This window comes from Pongo abelii, chromosome 5, assembly GCF_028885655.2.
Source record: "Pongo abelii isolate AG06213 chromosome 5, NHGRI_mPonAbe1-v2.0_pri, whole genome shotgun sequence".
Taxonomy (NCBI): domain Eukaryota; kingdom Metazoa; phylum Chordata; class Mammalia; order Primates; family Hominidae; genus Pongo; species Pongo abelii.
Genome location: NC_071990.2, coordinates 169,907,734 through 169,923,690, shown reverse-complemented (window position 1 = coordinate 169,923,690; position 15,957 = coordinate 169,907,734). Strand labels below are relative to the sequence as shown.

The 15,957-nt window shown below is 40.4% G+C and overlaps 1 protein-coding gene across 31 annotated transcripts in view; it reads right to left on the bottom strand.

The window, feature by feature from the left end:
* Positions 1 to 15,957, bottom strand: part of AFDN (afadin, adherens junction formation factor) — a 153,367-nt gene that overhangs the window by 31,221 nt on the left and 106,189 nt on the right. For all 31 annotated transcript variants that reach the window (XM_054558473.2, XM_054558475.2, XM_054558455.2 and 28 more), the window contains one exon: positions 14,268 to 14,354. In XM_054558473.2, coding sequence (XP_054414448.2) covers positions 14,268 to 14,354 — 87 coding nt within the window. The remainder of the gene's footprint in view (positions 1 to 14,267; positions 14,355 to 15,957) is intronic.

The window sequence follows — 15,957 nt, the reverse complement described above, 5'->3', positions numbered from 1 at the left end:
ACTGAACATCACAATGCCAACTGTCAGTGAGAATGGGCATCTCACAACATTTTCACATGGCATTATCTTCCGGTTAATGTAATACTGACCTTGTAAAGAATAAAAATCATCCCTTTACTAAGATAACCAATTATTAACATCTCTGACAAGAAAAATGTTTAGCAATAATATTAGTAATACAGCATTTTTAGTGACACTATTATAAACAAGGAAATACCAGATATATATTTTAGAACAATAAATCAAGCCTCCTTCCTCCATTTCTGGTATGCTTTACATGATCACAATTAATACAGACCAAAAAAATGACAGTTACTTAGACAAACTGTAATAACAAAACTCCCTTTTTAAAATCATAAAATAGAATGATATCAGAAATGAAAACAGGACTGTTTCACTTCTCCCTAAAACCCAAGCCCCTGCACACAGTTGGTGCTGCCTGCCAGTCAGCTCTTCTGCCACTCCCAATTTTCATTTTTGGAAGTTGTCTTTGTTCCAGTTTCACAATAAACTTCAGTTTAGTGGCACCTGTTACTCCATGTTTCAACTCCTTCATTCAGAGCAGTAATCACATACCTGAGGGCAACTACTAGGCTCTTTTCCTTCCTAGCCACCCTATACAAGCAGACAGCCGACGTGCAAGGTGAACATGTGGGCTCCACATGAACGGCACATGGCATTTAAAGAACCCAGAATCCTCTACCATTTTAAGGTAGGTAATTTATGATACTATATGCAATATGAAATTTAATGCCTAAATTTAAATCCTGAAGCAAAATTGATCATGTACTACTGATGTTTGACTGCACTCCCTATCTTTAAATAGGTTGAAGTTTACATTATAAATTTCAGACAAATTCTGGCAAAATGAGGAAGCTCTCCTCATGACTGATCTTCTGGTCTCTCTACATCCAATCGCATTTCCTGAAGCATAGCTCAGCTCACACTATGCTGACCAGACTCTTGTAACTGCCAGCTGCTGTAAAAATTCACAGCAGCTTCCTGCATAAGTTATTCACGGCTCCATGAACCTCTCTCGTCATTCTCCACCCAAATCACCCCTCACCTCTTCCCATTCTATCTGACTCATGTTCATGACTTGGTTGATGTTCTCTCTACACCAACTGTCTTTCTGATGTAAGATATATGCCCAAATCCTCTCCATCATTCACCTCCGAGGCTCACCTGCCAGCCCACTCACCTTCCCAGTGTCAGGGAAGGTATCATCTTTCACTTATGTTCTCATCACATTGGATTCTCTTTGTTCTTTGTGAGCAGTGAGTCACTGTGTCCTGCATTACAGCTACCTCTGCAAATGGCTCCTTCCTCCAACTCCATTAGAAGCTTCTTGAATGTAAGGAGCTCTATCCCTTCCAGAAGAGCTTCTCAATTAGGTTGACTTATAGTTTACCAACATTGATCAATAAGGAATTTGGTCAATTTCCTATTTTAAAAACCTAAGATGAGGAGGTCTGTAATTTTACTGAATGAATAGTAAGTTAAGAAGCAACTGATATGCCCATTATATATGGGTTAGCAATAAAACTGTAAAATTACTACTTTAGAAAGACAGATACAAAAGCACTTCAGGTTCTGGCACCCAATGTGCCCTTTCAGGAAGGGAACTCAAATCCATGATTGTCAGGAAAGGCACATATAAGACACATCCTATTTTCTTATATATTCAGAATTTATCTGAATTCTAAGTAATAACCACTTCTTTTAATTCCAAGTAAAATGAATTTATAAGTATATCTGCTTGTCACAAAAGGAGGTTTTCATTTAAGGAAATAAGCATTCATGATAGGGCCAGGCATGGTGGGAGTCATCCCAACACTTTGGGAGGCTGTGGCGGGAGGACTGCTTGAGGCCAAGAGTTCACGACCAGCCTGGGCAACATGGCGAGATCCTGTCTCTACAAAAACATTTTAAAAAGCATTCATGATTATGAGAGACCTCAATTCAAAACACCCATTAAAATCTAAAAGGTCTATTCAAGGTTGGTCATAAAAATGGAATTTGATCAAAAGTCAAGACAACGCATCACGGAATATTTTTTGAAAATACTCTTAGAGAGACACAGGAAGACAAAACAATGTGCAAGTAAAGAATACGGATCTGGATAATGTCACAGGTTATCCACGTTTTCGTGGGCATTCGGGCCTCCACTTCACGGACTGCTCTGCTTCATGGATGTTTCCGCGGACACATTCCCTGTCCACTGACCCTGCACCTTCTGTACACACTCCTTTCCTGCAGACCCACTGGCCCCATTCACATGCCCTTCCCTCCTACCACCTCTGGTTGTTTGGATCCTACTTATACTTCAGGTGCAGCTCACAGTCATAAACTGATCATAAAAATTCTAACTACAACTGCTGTATGGAGAAATTATAGTTTTACCGGTAATTATCTTAGCAAAACAAAATTAGAGATGACTACCCAGAGATGAAAGAACTCTAGGAAATGTCTACTTGTATCACATCAATATGGGCAATTACCTTCAACCCGAACCACCACAGTCTCTGTCCAACTACAAGGTGTCCACTTGTCCAAGGTTTCTCAATCTGGCTATGGCAGTGCAGGCCTGGAATGTGCACCCTGACTGGGGGAAGAGCCGAGTAAAGAAGCTCTGCTGCATCCCTGCCTCTGCTGCTGGTCAGATGCCTCAGCAAACTGTCGTCTGTCGAGCCATAACAATTCCCTAACATTATGGAGCTCTCACTACCTACCCCACTTCATTTGAATAAATGAGAATTGTACTGCCTACGGTTAAAAAAAAAAAATGTATGAAACAATTTATTAATTTCAGAAATATTAAACCACTTAATTTAGGTCTTATTTCTAAACAATAATGGACAATCTATGTAGTCTATTAGGGCTGAACTCAAAATTTATTAAAATAACTAGTGTCTTTATATTTACATGTGCACACAATTAAAATTCATTTTATGGTAATTCTATTTCTTTTCCAACTAAGAAAGAACAGCCAGGCCTAGAAGCTCTACGTTCGTTGCTGCTGTGTGTCAGCATGTAGAACATTCGAGTGGAAGCTATGTAATTACCAACCAAAAACAATCACAGAAATGTAGAAACAGTTCCAAGAATACTAGTGAAATGGTATTAAACACTGTGCTGTTCAGTATGGCAAGTCAGCAGGCCACAGGTGGGGACAGAGCACTGAAAATGTGGCTCATCCAAACTGAAATATGGAAATGCAAAGACTTAGTATGGAAAAAAGAATGTGAACTACCTCATTGATTTTTATATTGACTACATGTTGAAATAACATTTCTGATGTATTAGATAATATAAAATATGGTATTAAAATTAACTTCACTTTTTAAAAAAACACAGCTAGTAGAAAACTAAAAATTCCCCATGTAGCTCATATTATATTTCTATCGGACAGTGCTGCACTAATAATGTAGATTTTCATAGTATGTTTGTCATGAGTAATGATAGGTACTAGCAACACATTTGCAATTACACAGATAACATGGCAAAAACGAGATTTTACCATACTACAATTTACATGCTAACATTACACATCCTGATTTCCAACCAAAAGAAAAAAAAAAAAGAAAAGCAAAAGAGCCATTAAAATTGAGAACACAATATTATAGATAAATCCAGAAAGGCTAAATAGTTTTAAGGATTACTTGCTTAAAGGTACCTAAATATGGTATTTGAAAAGATATTATTGCATTTTAGTCCATTTATTCTTTGCAAAACAAATTATTCAGGATTACTCATTCCTCATTTAACAAATCAGTTCCTTTGAAGAAAAGTTGAGGCAGAGGTCTTCTGAAAAGCAGTTACAGATTCAAAAGGCATCAGGAATTACAAATTTCATTAAGTACAATTTTGGAATTTAATTAACCAAACTTAAATACCAGAAGTAAATTTTTAAATATACTTTTCCCCGTCTGGAGGTCCCTGAGAACATTTGCAGTACAGCATCCAAACTGCTATGTTCAGCCTTTGTGCCCTTCAACGTAATTTCAGCGTATCAGAGGATACCCAACGTGTAGCACACACTGGCAGAAGATTTAGATCTTGTATCCTTTTAAAAAAAAAAAGGCAAAAAGGAAACACAAAGATCACTGCCTGTTTGATCTTAACATTTTAATCTTAAAATGCCTCTTGAAACTGCCTTTCTTTCCATTAAAAAGGAAAGAAGGGGGTTTGAGAGGGGGGATGGGACTAATGAGGGAGAGGAGAGAGAAGAAAGGAGGACAAAAAAAGGATGAACCAAAGCTGTATCTGAAATTTACCTGTAGAATGAGTTACAAGAGAGCATGGCAATAAATGAACAAAAAGTTATCAAAAATTATAATAAAAAACAGAAATAACTCAGCTGCTATACATTCAACTTTCCCTAGAACTGAGAAAGAAGCACGCACCTATAAGTTGCTTTGTACATCCGATGAGAAATGGCAACAAGGAAAAGACTGCTCCCCAAATGTCTTCTCTAATTCTTTTACTGCACCTTTTCAGAAGAGGTTTTATAGAAGTGTAGGTAGTCTCCCCACACGCACAGGGAGGCTCGGTCAGGCGGAGCCTAGGCTTCAAACATTCCAGTAGCAAACCCTGAGTGCGTGTGGGAGTACAACGTGATAAACAGCATAAAGACATCATTAAAACACAATCCAAAAAAAAAAAAAAAAAAAGAGCAGGAGGAAGAAAGATATGCTGGCCAAATCATCATGAATCCAACCCTATTGTTCTCAGGTAAGAAAACCTAGCCTGGGTTCTCTGGCTGGTGATTTTAGAACAATAAGTGGCTGGAATGACCTCAGAGCCCAGAAGTATTTCAGTCATCAGGCATGCTTCTGTTGACACTCTGCCCGCTTGCTGCTCTCCTCAGGGTTTTTCAACTGCTTTATTTCTAGTCAGATAAGTAAATCCAGGCTTGGGTTTTAAAAACATTCTAAAGATCTCTCTTATTGGGTAGGAATTACCTTAATTTTGAAATAATCAGTTCTAAAATTCACTTTGTATATGAATTCTATATTCAGCAACCTTGGAAGTCCATGGTAAGTTACCCCTAGCAGGTTTGGTGCTGTAAGCAAGGTAACTAAGCTTGATATCTATGAGCAAGGCTGTAGTTCCAGCTCTGGTTTTCGTTTATGCTTTGTATAAAATACAAACCCAACAGACCACATCTATCTCTTCCCTCTCCATAAAATGAAGGGAACGAAGGTGGTCCCACAGATGGGATGCAGGAGGCCCATAAACCCCGAAAGACCACATGCGACATTTGCAGGTGTGTGAACTTCACCAGGGAAGAGTGCACAACTCTCCTTAGCCTCGCAAAGTGGTGTGCGACTCAGCAGATTTTCAGGCACAAGAGACCACTGGAGGCGACCCTGACACTCCTGACAAAGCTCCCTAGAGTCCTGGTATGTGCAGGGGATGGGTCTGGATCACTTAAGATTCCACTGAGAGAGATGGGGCAAGTCCGGGGCAGTCTGAACCTCTGGGCTACCCCCACAGCCAATATTCTACATCCAGGTAAACTTGACAAATTATCATCATTTTCTATGATGGCTCTTTAGAGGATCAACATTTTATGTTCCTATTATGTTATTTTAATGTTGTACTTGAATTCAGTATTTCAGCCAATCCAAGAAATCAGCACTTAGGCCAAAATTATAAACTAGGTAAAAATAGTATTCTTTCATATAATTTACTATTTTGCTTTTGACACAAAAATATATTGTTTCCAAATTCATAAGAAGCCATGAGGGGCAGTGTCACTTCATACAACTTAGTGGAAAGATGTTTCTGGCATCTCCATGGAAGAAACTGTAAGCACAATAGGTCTTTGGAACTGACTAAAAAGGAACCCGGAATTTCCTGACTTCATTTGTTTGACTAGGTGTTTCCCACGTGGTCATAATTAGACCATTAAAGAACACAAGAGAAGGTCTCAAAGTCTTCAAAGGACTAAATTACAGTTTATGCAAGAAACTGACTCTCTAAACGGGGAGAAGGCATGCTAATAAACAGTCTTTACCCTCTCATTTTTAGGGCATAGGAATCTTATGTTTTAAGCTAAGATTTTAAGATTTTAAAACTTTAAATCAGTACATTGTCTAAAAGCATAAACTTGAACATACTTAAGGCATTAATTAACCATTTATTTTTAAATAAAACAGTAAAACATCCTAAGTACTTTTAAAAGTGTCATTTTTATGTTCATTTTTAGAAAAAACAGGTTTTAGAGAAAGGCTGTAGTTAAAACCACCTAATGGGGCCAAATATAGGTTACACCATGGATATTCTTGTCCATGTCTTCAGCAAGTTACATAGTGGCAGTTATCATATTTAAAGCAACCTTCACCATATTATACCTAACAGGATGAAATATCATGGCTGTTTTCTTAAATAAGCAGCATACAGAAGGCTTATGTTTTTATGAAGCTTAAGAATTTGCAGCACAAAAATAGCAAAAAAAAAAAAAAAAAAAAATGAGTGTGTAATTACAAGCTACATTAAATGGTTGTTGCTTCATGAGCAAGTTAATTATTGACAGGTTTAAACAAGTTATATTGAAAGAAAAAGCATTCTTTCAAGACCACAGCGAGCATAAGAACACCGACAACTGCCCCCTGAAGAAACTCACCACTGACTGTGTTCTTCCAACAACAGAGAACCACATTTTCATTTCCGGGACCACAACAACTTCATGAACTGAAAATCAACCGTCTACTTCTCTCAGTTTTCAACAGCAACCAAGACAGCTGGTTTTTCAAGACCGGGATCACCACATTCTGCGCTGGATGCTACGACCCTGTACGGCATTTATCAACACGACCTAGAACCAACGCAATATTCAGGCTCTTACGTAACCAGTCCACGCTGACTGCTACTCACTTTGTACTTTTAAACTTTAAAAAGACTTAGAAAAATAAAAAGGAGGGAACTGTTTGTAATTTTAAAATCCAAATTAAACAGGAAGCATCATGTTGTCCCACAGATGAGCAAGAAGTAGCCTGCTGATCGTCCCCAAAAGCAATGTTTTAAAAAGTAAACTGCATACCCACATTGCTTCCAAATCATCTGGATTTCATAAAACTTAACCACCATGTGGAAGGCGAGTCAGGGAACTTAACATCAAAACATGGTTCAGGGTTACAGCAGCTAACCCATACACCAATTTAGAAAAGGAAAAAAGAACGGGCCAAATACAAAAACCACACAGCTTATAGAAAACAACAAAAGCACACAAATGACTAGGGGTAAAATTTAACTACACAAGTCTATAGGTTCCTCTGCAGAAAAAAAACATATACCACACACTCATGAGACTAACAAGAATACAAACAGCAGGTGATTATCCAATACCAGGCTCAACATGCCTGACACAGCTTCTCTCTCTGAAGAGCTGAGGTAACTATAACTATTACTACTATATTAAAGGCAAGGAAACTGAAGCTTTGAGAGGGGGTGCCATGTGCTCCGTGCTCCAAAGCAGCAGCGTGACTGCAAAGCCCAGACATGAACAGAATCCTACGTGACGCCGCCACACCAACAGGCTCAGTAAGACGCAGGGCAGGGCTAACGGTGAGATCCCCCTGTATACTGCCCTACCCTGCACTCAGAATATACCCCTGAAATATCAAAAATACCTCCACTCTATTATAATAATTTAAGCAGACCCACATACCTATCAACTACACAGTGTTATCTTGGCAGTGTGTATGTATTAGATGACTTTCCAAGTACCAGAAATTACAAGTAAACTGGAAAAAAATGGACTGTATTTAGTAATCCAGTATGCCAGGGAACTGCTAGATTCAATTCTCTCATTTCAAGAAAAGGCATTAACAGATGCTTCATTTCTGAAAATGTTACACTGTCCAATTAACAGGTCATTTTCTTTATTTCCTTCAGAGCATCTGTATGCTGACATCCAAATTTTATCTCTAGCTCTAACCTTCTGAGTTTCACTATCCAACTATGTACTAGATAATCTATTCACTCACCTCAACAGGCATCCCACATCTCCAGTATGACATGTTCAAAGCTGAACTCCTGATGCCACCATGCCTGCCCCCTTCAGTTTCCCTGCCTTTGTAAATCACACCTCCATATGTCCAGCTGCTCAAGACAGAATCAAGATTCATCTTCTTGAGATTCATCATACTTCCCTCTTTCATCCACTACTGCAACTCATAAGCCAATCCAAAAACTGCCATTCAACAAAATATGTATCAGTACCCACCATCACCAGAAACTGTCAACCTTTCAATAGTGGATAAGAGAAGATGCCTGCCTTCACGGGGTGTCTGTTCCAGAACGCCTTTGTCCTCTGCACACACAGCAAACCATCCCGTCATCTCCACTGCCGCGACCCTACTGTAAGCCTCCACGACCTCTCATCTGGAAACCAGTACAACTTACTTACTAGTCTCTGGCTGTACTTCCGATCGTCTCTAATCCATGTTCCAGAGTTGTAAAAATAAACTTTAAAAACTGCACTCTAATCATACCATGCCTCATTTAAACCTCAAGGGTCCTTATTTCACCTATAATAAAATCCTCCGCTCTGTCCAGACCCACCATCACAAGGCCTTTCTTTATGAAGTTTTATTGGAACACAGCCACGCTATGCCACAAACTGCCCTGTGGCTGCCATGATAGCAGAACTACTCAGGGCAACAGATTCCACATGGCCTGCAAAGTAGAAAATCTCCACAGTCTGGCCCCTTGCAGAAAAAGCTTGCTGACACTGTACTCTAGGATCCGGTCCTATCTGCCTCTCCACACACCCTACATGGCTTCCCCTGACAGCCCAAACTGGGCTGAGCCTGTGCACAGGGCCCGGTGCCATCCTTGACCTGGCTAACACTGACTCATCCTTCAAGTTCAGCACTGACTTCCACTCTGGAGTGCAGTTTAGACATTCTGCAAACAGCCATGGATAATGACCATCGATCATATAATTCCTCACTCATATTTTTCTGTCTCATCTTTCAAGTGGTCAAGGGGCATGTGCTGATGAAGTGACTAAGATCACAGACATCTCGGCAGGAGAAGAAAACTTTTATCACTAGGTAAAAAAAACTTTCATGAGCGTCAAATCCACACTTAGTCTCACTAAATCTATTTTATAAGCTGATGAATTAACCATTTTATTATTGTTATTATGAGACAGGGTCTTGCTCTGTTACCTGGGCTGGGGTGCAATGATGAAAAAACAGTTCACCACAGCCTCAACCTCCTGAGCTCAAATCATCCTCCTGCCTCAGCCGCCAGTGTAACTGGGACCACAGGCGCACATCATCACACTCAGCATACTTTTTGATTTCTGTGTAGAAATGGGGTCTCACCTTGTTGCCTGGACTGGTCTCGAACTCCTGGGCTCAAGTGATCCTCCTGCCTCGGCCTAAACCCAACTGCTGGGATTACAGGCATGAGCCATGGCGCCTGGCCAAGTTAACCACTTTAGAACTAAATCTGAACTCCCTTTTCTTTCTTCCAGTTTTCAATTTATACACATTATTCACTGTGGAAGGTATTTGAAAAGACCAAAAACAAGAACAAAGTGAACATCATCTACAAGTTAGGGAGGATCACCCCCCACTTTAGAAAAGGGACACACAGGTCTATGTCCCCAGCAAAGGGAAGAGCAGGGCCTTTCCAGTCATTCTCTACCTCTTCCCGCCTGACTCCCCACGGAGGCAGCAAAGCCACGCACGGTAGAGTGAGACAGGGATGCCAAACAGAGTGGGTGTTCGAAACCTCTTCAGGCTGTCTTTTGGAGTGTCCTGCTCTAAGGGGACAACTAACTACCTTCAACTTCCTCTTACCAGGGAAGACTTGCTGTGTGAGTGACCTGAGGAGAGGGAGGGAAGCATGTTTAATTCAGGAGTCACAAATTTGCAGGTGCAGTGTAGACATGCACATTAGACACATCCCCAATCTAGCTTCAGCTGGTGAAAGGTCCATCTTTTTTATTGTATGTACCTAACCTTCTACGCTGTTACTATGCCCCATTAAGCCCCAATTCTATTAATATAGCCTACAACCCAGTTAGAAGTACTATTAACATTGTTATTTCCTGGTCTTTTCTACAAATGTTTTTAAACGTCTTTTGTTAATTTTTTTTTAAATGCTGGAGATTTAAAGTTTAAAAGTGAAAATTTACACTCTGCTTTTCACATGATAGGCAGTAATATTCTCTTCTGAAATATTATTTTAACAATTAGCCACTACTTTCATATCAAGTTTATCCTAATACTAGTAAAAGTACAAAGAACCTAGTCTTGAAATGACAATACACCCTGAAGCTAACCCCTGCAGGCTCCTAAATCACATTAGACTCACGGAAGCCAGTAATTGTGCTACACTGATACCTACTGTACCTTTTCACCACAAATGACAAATATTTTTGTAATAGCAAAGATTCCAGAGTCAGTTATTTTTATGACGAAATTACTTTCCATTGAAGATACAGAGAGAAGGTTGTGTTTCTTCTGAGGCTTCCTTGTGTAAGAGCAAATGCAAAGAGGACATACAGCAGCTCAGGGGACTTCACACCCCACAGAAGAGGGGATTAGGGAATAGCAGAGGCTGGGTGTGGAAGAGGTGACCAAGTGCAAGGATCTAAAAACAAGCAAAGATAGGTGTGGGCAGCAGCATGGATGCACAAATGGGCAGAGGCCAGGTGGAGCCCATTCAAGCAGCATGGGCTCCCTGGACTCAGGCACAGTCGGGCACTCCTAGGGCTCTGCACCCGTGCCTGAGCGTCTGAGCTGAGGCACTTTTCCTGACACCTTTTGCGCTCCTTCCCCTCTCCCTCCCAGGTTCATAACTGGCAGAACCTTCCTTCTGGAGCTCCTCCCTGAAATGAGAGGATTCTCCTCATCTGGGCATCCTCTGACTGTCACCTGACACTGGGGCTGGCACCCTGTCCCTTAGCCTCTTGCCTGCATTGCCACAGTAAGACTGAACAGAGGCTCAGGTGTGACTTTCAAGCTGGCTTGTTGTCCTAATTGCCCCGTCACCCTGGCAAGGACAGAGGTCAAAATTCAGAGACAAACAACCAGAGGCCAGAGGCCACCCAGGAGAGGGTGAGAAAGTGGCAAGTGAACCCAGAGCTCCACTCCTTCTTCCCTGCTTGTAAGGTAATGCTGGTTCCTTTATACATCCAGAAATCATGCAAAAGAGAATACCAAAAACTCTGACAGACTGAATGCTGAAGTAAATTAGACTTGAATCTATAGGAAACAAATAGTTTTGTACTGCAAGATACTTCTTTTAACTGGAAGAGGCGGACACTGATCGTGGAAGTCCCCTACTTCCACCTCCAACACTCTTAAAACCCCAGGTAAGAAGAGCATTTAAAATAAGGTTACAGGATGAACATAACAGAAAATATGGAGGTTACATTCTGCCCACAGATTTGAGTACGGTAGGGTAATTTGTGATTCTGATTTTTTCCTGAAAATGGGCACTGACTCAGTTGGTAAGCAAAGAGAAAACATAGCTCTATGGCTTATAGTTCCCCTTTTACATCTCCAAATGTTTGAGTCCTGGTCCCTTAAATTGCAACAGCCTGGAAATATGGCCTGTGAGCAGGACCCTTACCAGGAGTAAGCAGAAATTCTGGATGGTGAGGTGGACTGAAGGGCCCTGGACTACCCTCTGCCTGCACAGGTGAACCCCACGTCTTGGTCTCTGAGAGGCAGCTTACTATGCCCCACCCAGCACCTTCAACCCATATGCTAAAAGGGTTCAGGTTCCTCTGACGAACTCCTGAACAGACGCCCACCTTTCGTCCCAGGTTCTTCTAATCCATCCTGCACACCAGACCCAGATAAAGCCTCCTAAAATGTCAGTTTCATCATGTTCCTCTTTTGTTCTAAATCCTGCATTTCTTTGTGGTGCCTACAAGATAAGGCACAGACTCCTTAACCTGTCAATCAAGAGTTTTAAAACTAATTAAGCACTGCCTTCCTTATTCTGCTCTCCTTAGTAATCGCACAGGTTTCACCTTATCCAAAAGTGGCCCACACAAGACTCATTTCTTCTATCTCTGGTTGTGCTCTCACTCCCACCCACGATATATCTCCCTTATTCCTTTATTCCAATTGTTTGTTCCAAGGATTAGCTGAAACTCCACTTCTCCCAAGATGCCCTCCACAACTGCTACAACACCCATTCATCTTCTTAATTTCTCCAAAACACACAAAGGTAAAGTTTTATGGTACTTGCACTAGATCTTAATCACATATTGTTTCATAGGCATTTGTGTTGTTATGACTAAGATTATGGATAACAAATTTTCCTCATAGCTAATTCAGTGAGAGTTGTGCTAACATAGCTGGTAATGTGTTATTTTAAATAAATTAACTTCCAGGATTAAACCTGTATAACAGCAAATCAAATATCCACTCGGTAAAATTGTTCTTATTTGCTGTTTTTCAACAAGTATTTTTTGCCTACTATATGCTGGGGACTGTGTCTGGGAGTGGGGATAACTACAGTGAAGATGCTACAGAGTCAGTCTGACAGGAAAAAAGATACCAAACTCCTCATGATTTAATTCCAGTTCTAAAAGTACCCTGATTTAGGGGACAGAGATGAGCAGAGTGAGCTGCCAGGAAGTCCTTGCAAAGTAGGACACAAAAGCTTTGTTAGCACTTTGGGAGGCCGAGGTGGGAGGACTGGTTGAGGCCAGGAGTTTGATCGAGATCAGCCTGGGCAGCATAGCGAGACCCTGTCTCTAAAAAATTTCTAAAATTAGCCAGGCATGGTGGCATGCTCCTATAGTCCTAGCTACTTGGGAGGCTGAGGCCGGAGGATCACTTGGCCCAGGAGTTCAAAGCTGTGATTGTGCCACTGCACTCCAGCCTGGGTGACAGAGCAAGACCCAGCCTCTTTTAAAACATAAAAATAAAAAAGGCCTCACAGCATGATGGGACAGTAGATGCAAATATGCCCAGCCAGGCAGAGCCCTGTGTACTTGTTAGACCACTTATTAGCTCACCATCTAGCCTTCAGTTCAAAGCCAGGACCTCAACATTTTTTCTCACACTTCTGCATTTGTTCGCTGCAAAGCTGACCTCATGGCCTGTCCCTATACCCTCATTTCAAATGGACCCTTCACCAATTAGAGCAGCTGAGGAAGAAAAAGCTTCGGTGAAAGCTTTTAAAAATCACATGTTTGCAGGCAATGGGAATGGCAAGGTTTCAAATGATAGTCCGTTTATTTCCAAATTAATATTCAGGATAATATAATTCTGGTATAAAGAAAAATAAACTAAAATTCTTGACTATTAGCAATTAAAATATTTCTCAGGGCACATTAACTGTATAATTCAGAAGGCACTTCTATCATACTGCATGTAACACTTTCAAGCTTTTCATATATTCCCTAGAGACAGAAACAAAAATACAAATTATAGTGGCCAAAGTGCTATTTTTAAGCAAAATATCAGCAAAGTTGACTGAAACATTAGTTACTGAATATTAGCTAAAAACATATTTGTTTCATGGAAAATATCTAAATATGATTCAAAGCTAAAATTCATTCTAAGCAAACATAATTGAGACTCCATATTGGAAGAGGCTCATGAGTGAGTAACACCAACTCACAATACTCATTTCTTTAACTCAAAGGAAAGATGTGTGTAGCTTTAAATATCCTGCCAAAACTAGCGGGTGAAGGGATTCAAACCCCAAGAATTCCAGGAGGGTGGTCCAGCAGTCAACACCTATCAGAACTATAGAAGGCCTAGGTTAAGAATGCCATTTCCTAAGCTCCACGCCAGACTTACTGGAAGGCACCTGGAAATGAGAACCAGAAATCTCCTTGCGTAGCAAAGTCCTTAGTGGTTCTTATGTGCACTGGAGTCTGAGAAAGGCGTCCAGTGGCCCACTATGATGAGGTGACAGCCCTGTGCCCCACTCCCACGATGCAGTTTTCTACTGTAGCAATGCTTTCTCTCTTCACTGTGTGAATCAAGTTTTGACTATGCCTTTAAATTGTTTCCTTCTGAGCACCATCTGCTCAATCTCAAAGTATCACTCTAGCTACATTCTCAGAGTAGGAGATCATCCCTCAACTAATTGGGCCCAGTGAGCACACTGGCTTCATTCATGTAACACCATTCCTCTCCTACACAGAAACAGAACTGAACAGGCATGTTATACACAGGTGGTAAAGTACTCCCACACGATCCACTCTGACAACCACTGATTCAATGCTGAAAGACTGGAGAGAACAACTCTCACATGACTAATTGGCCTACCTTTGCTGCAACAATGCTAAGGCCCATTCCATTCTGCTTTTTTAGGGTCACAGTGATTATTTCAGGTTCTTTCCTCAGAGGCTGAGCCTAAAGGATGAAAACAAAGGTTTATTTTATGACTGAAATGGAAGTGCTTCTGTATATGGTTAGACAACTCATGATCTAGTCAATCATGTTCACTGGAGCAAATGGGGAAAGAAAAAGGGTGAGAAGATAAACAGTAAAAAAAATTTCAATTAATATAGATACTCTTCAGGTATTAATCTGGTAAACTAAATCGATATTCTTGACTCAAGTCTTAAAGACGAATTTAGTCATAAATGCTATTTAAATGTGATTTGAAGAACTTAGTTTACAAAACAAAATTAAACCCCCATTACTATCAGGTAGAAAGCCTGATCATAAGGACAAAATTCAATTTTCACTTTATTACCTTTCAAAATAAATTACCAGTCTTTTTGTGTTTTCAAAGAAGAAATTTAAACTTATTTTACACTATCCATGGGGAGGACTGGACTGCAAAAAATGGTTATAACAAAGATGACCTAACATCTTTGTCTCTTGCGAAAACCCAGCAGTCATTTTATTTTAAATCGCAGCACCAACGCCGCTGCAGGACTCATGCAGCAGCATCCAGAGCGCACTGCTATTGAGTGAAGCCCGCCTGGCCGGGTAAGGAGCCTAAAACTGACAGACTGTAAGGCAAGACAGCTCCTGACAGACTCAAAGAATGAGAAAGCGAAATTACTCATTGAAGTTACGTGTTCTATACATGTCATTCCTATACACCAAAGAGTAAACAAAATTCAAGAAGAAAATTAACAGTGCATACACACTAATGAGGAACTTAAGTAATTAAATATATAAGCAGGAAGGTACCTTGCCAAGAGGTGGTAATTACACATATGGCTTTTTAATTTAGAAAGATAATAACTAAAGCTTGTAAGAGACTATTTTAAGGAAAATAAAATTAGTTGACATTAGAATTATTATTTCTTTTAAATCAAAACCTGAAATCTCCTGAGGAGTCTTAGAATAAACTAAAAAGACGAGGAATGAGTGAATCTACCTAGAAGGTACTTGTTTTTCCATAAAATTGGGTAACCAGAAGTTGCTGCTGTTATTTGGGACTTAACAAACAGCAGTTAGTAAAGTCAATAAAAAGTATTAGCGGCCAGGCGAGGTGGCTCATGCCTGTAATCCCAGCACTTTGGGAGGCTGAGGTGGGCGAATCATTTGAGGTCAGGAGTTCGAGACCAGGCTGGCCAACATGGTGAATCCCCGTCTCTACTAAAAATTCAAAAAAATTAGCCAAGTGTGGTGGCGGGCACCTGTAATCCCAGCTAGTGGGAGGCTGAGGCAGGAGAATCACTTGAACCCAGGAGGCAGAGGTTGCAACGAGCCAAATCGTTCCACTGCATTTCAGCCTGGGCGACTGAGTGAGACTCTGTCTCAAAAAAACAAAAAAAACAAAAAAAACAAAAAACAGTATTAGGGGTATGTTCACTTTGTCAGTAGTTCAATGTGATCATCTATTTGGTACAAAAGAACGATCATCAATTAATTCAATTTCTGGAGATGGCCACGATATAATGCTCAAACCTAAAGTATGCCAGGAAGCCAAATTAATTACTTTGAATATACAAAAAATTCCTGTTTGTGTTTAAAACTATCTATATGAAGCAAAGTA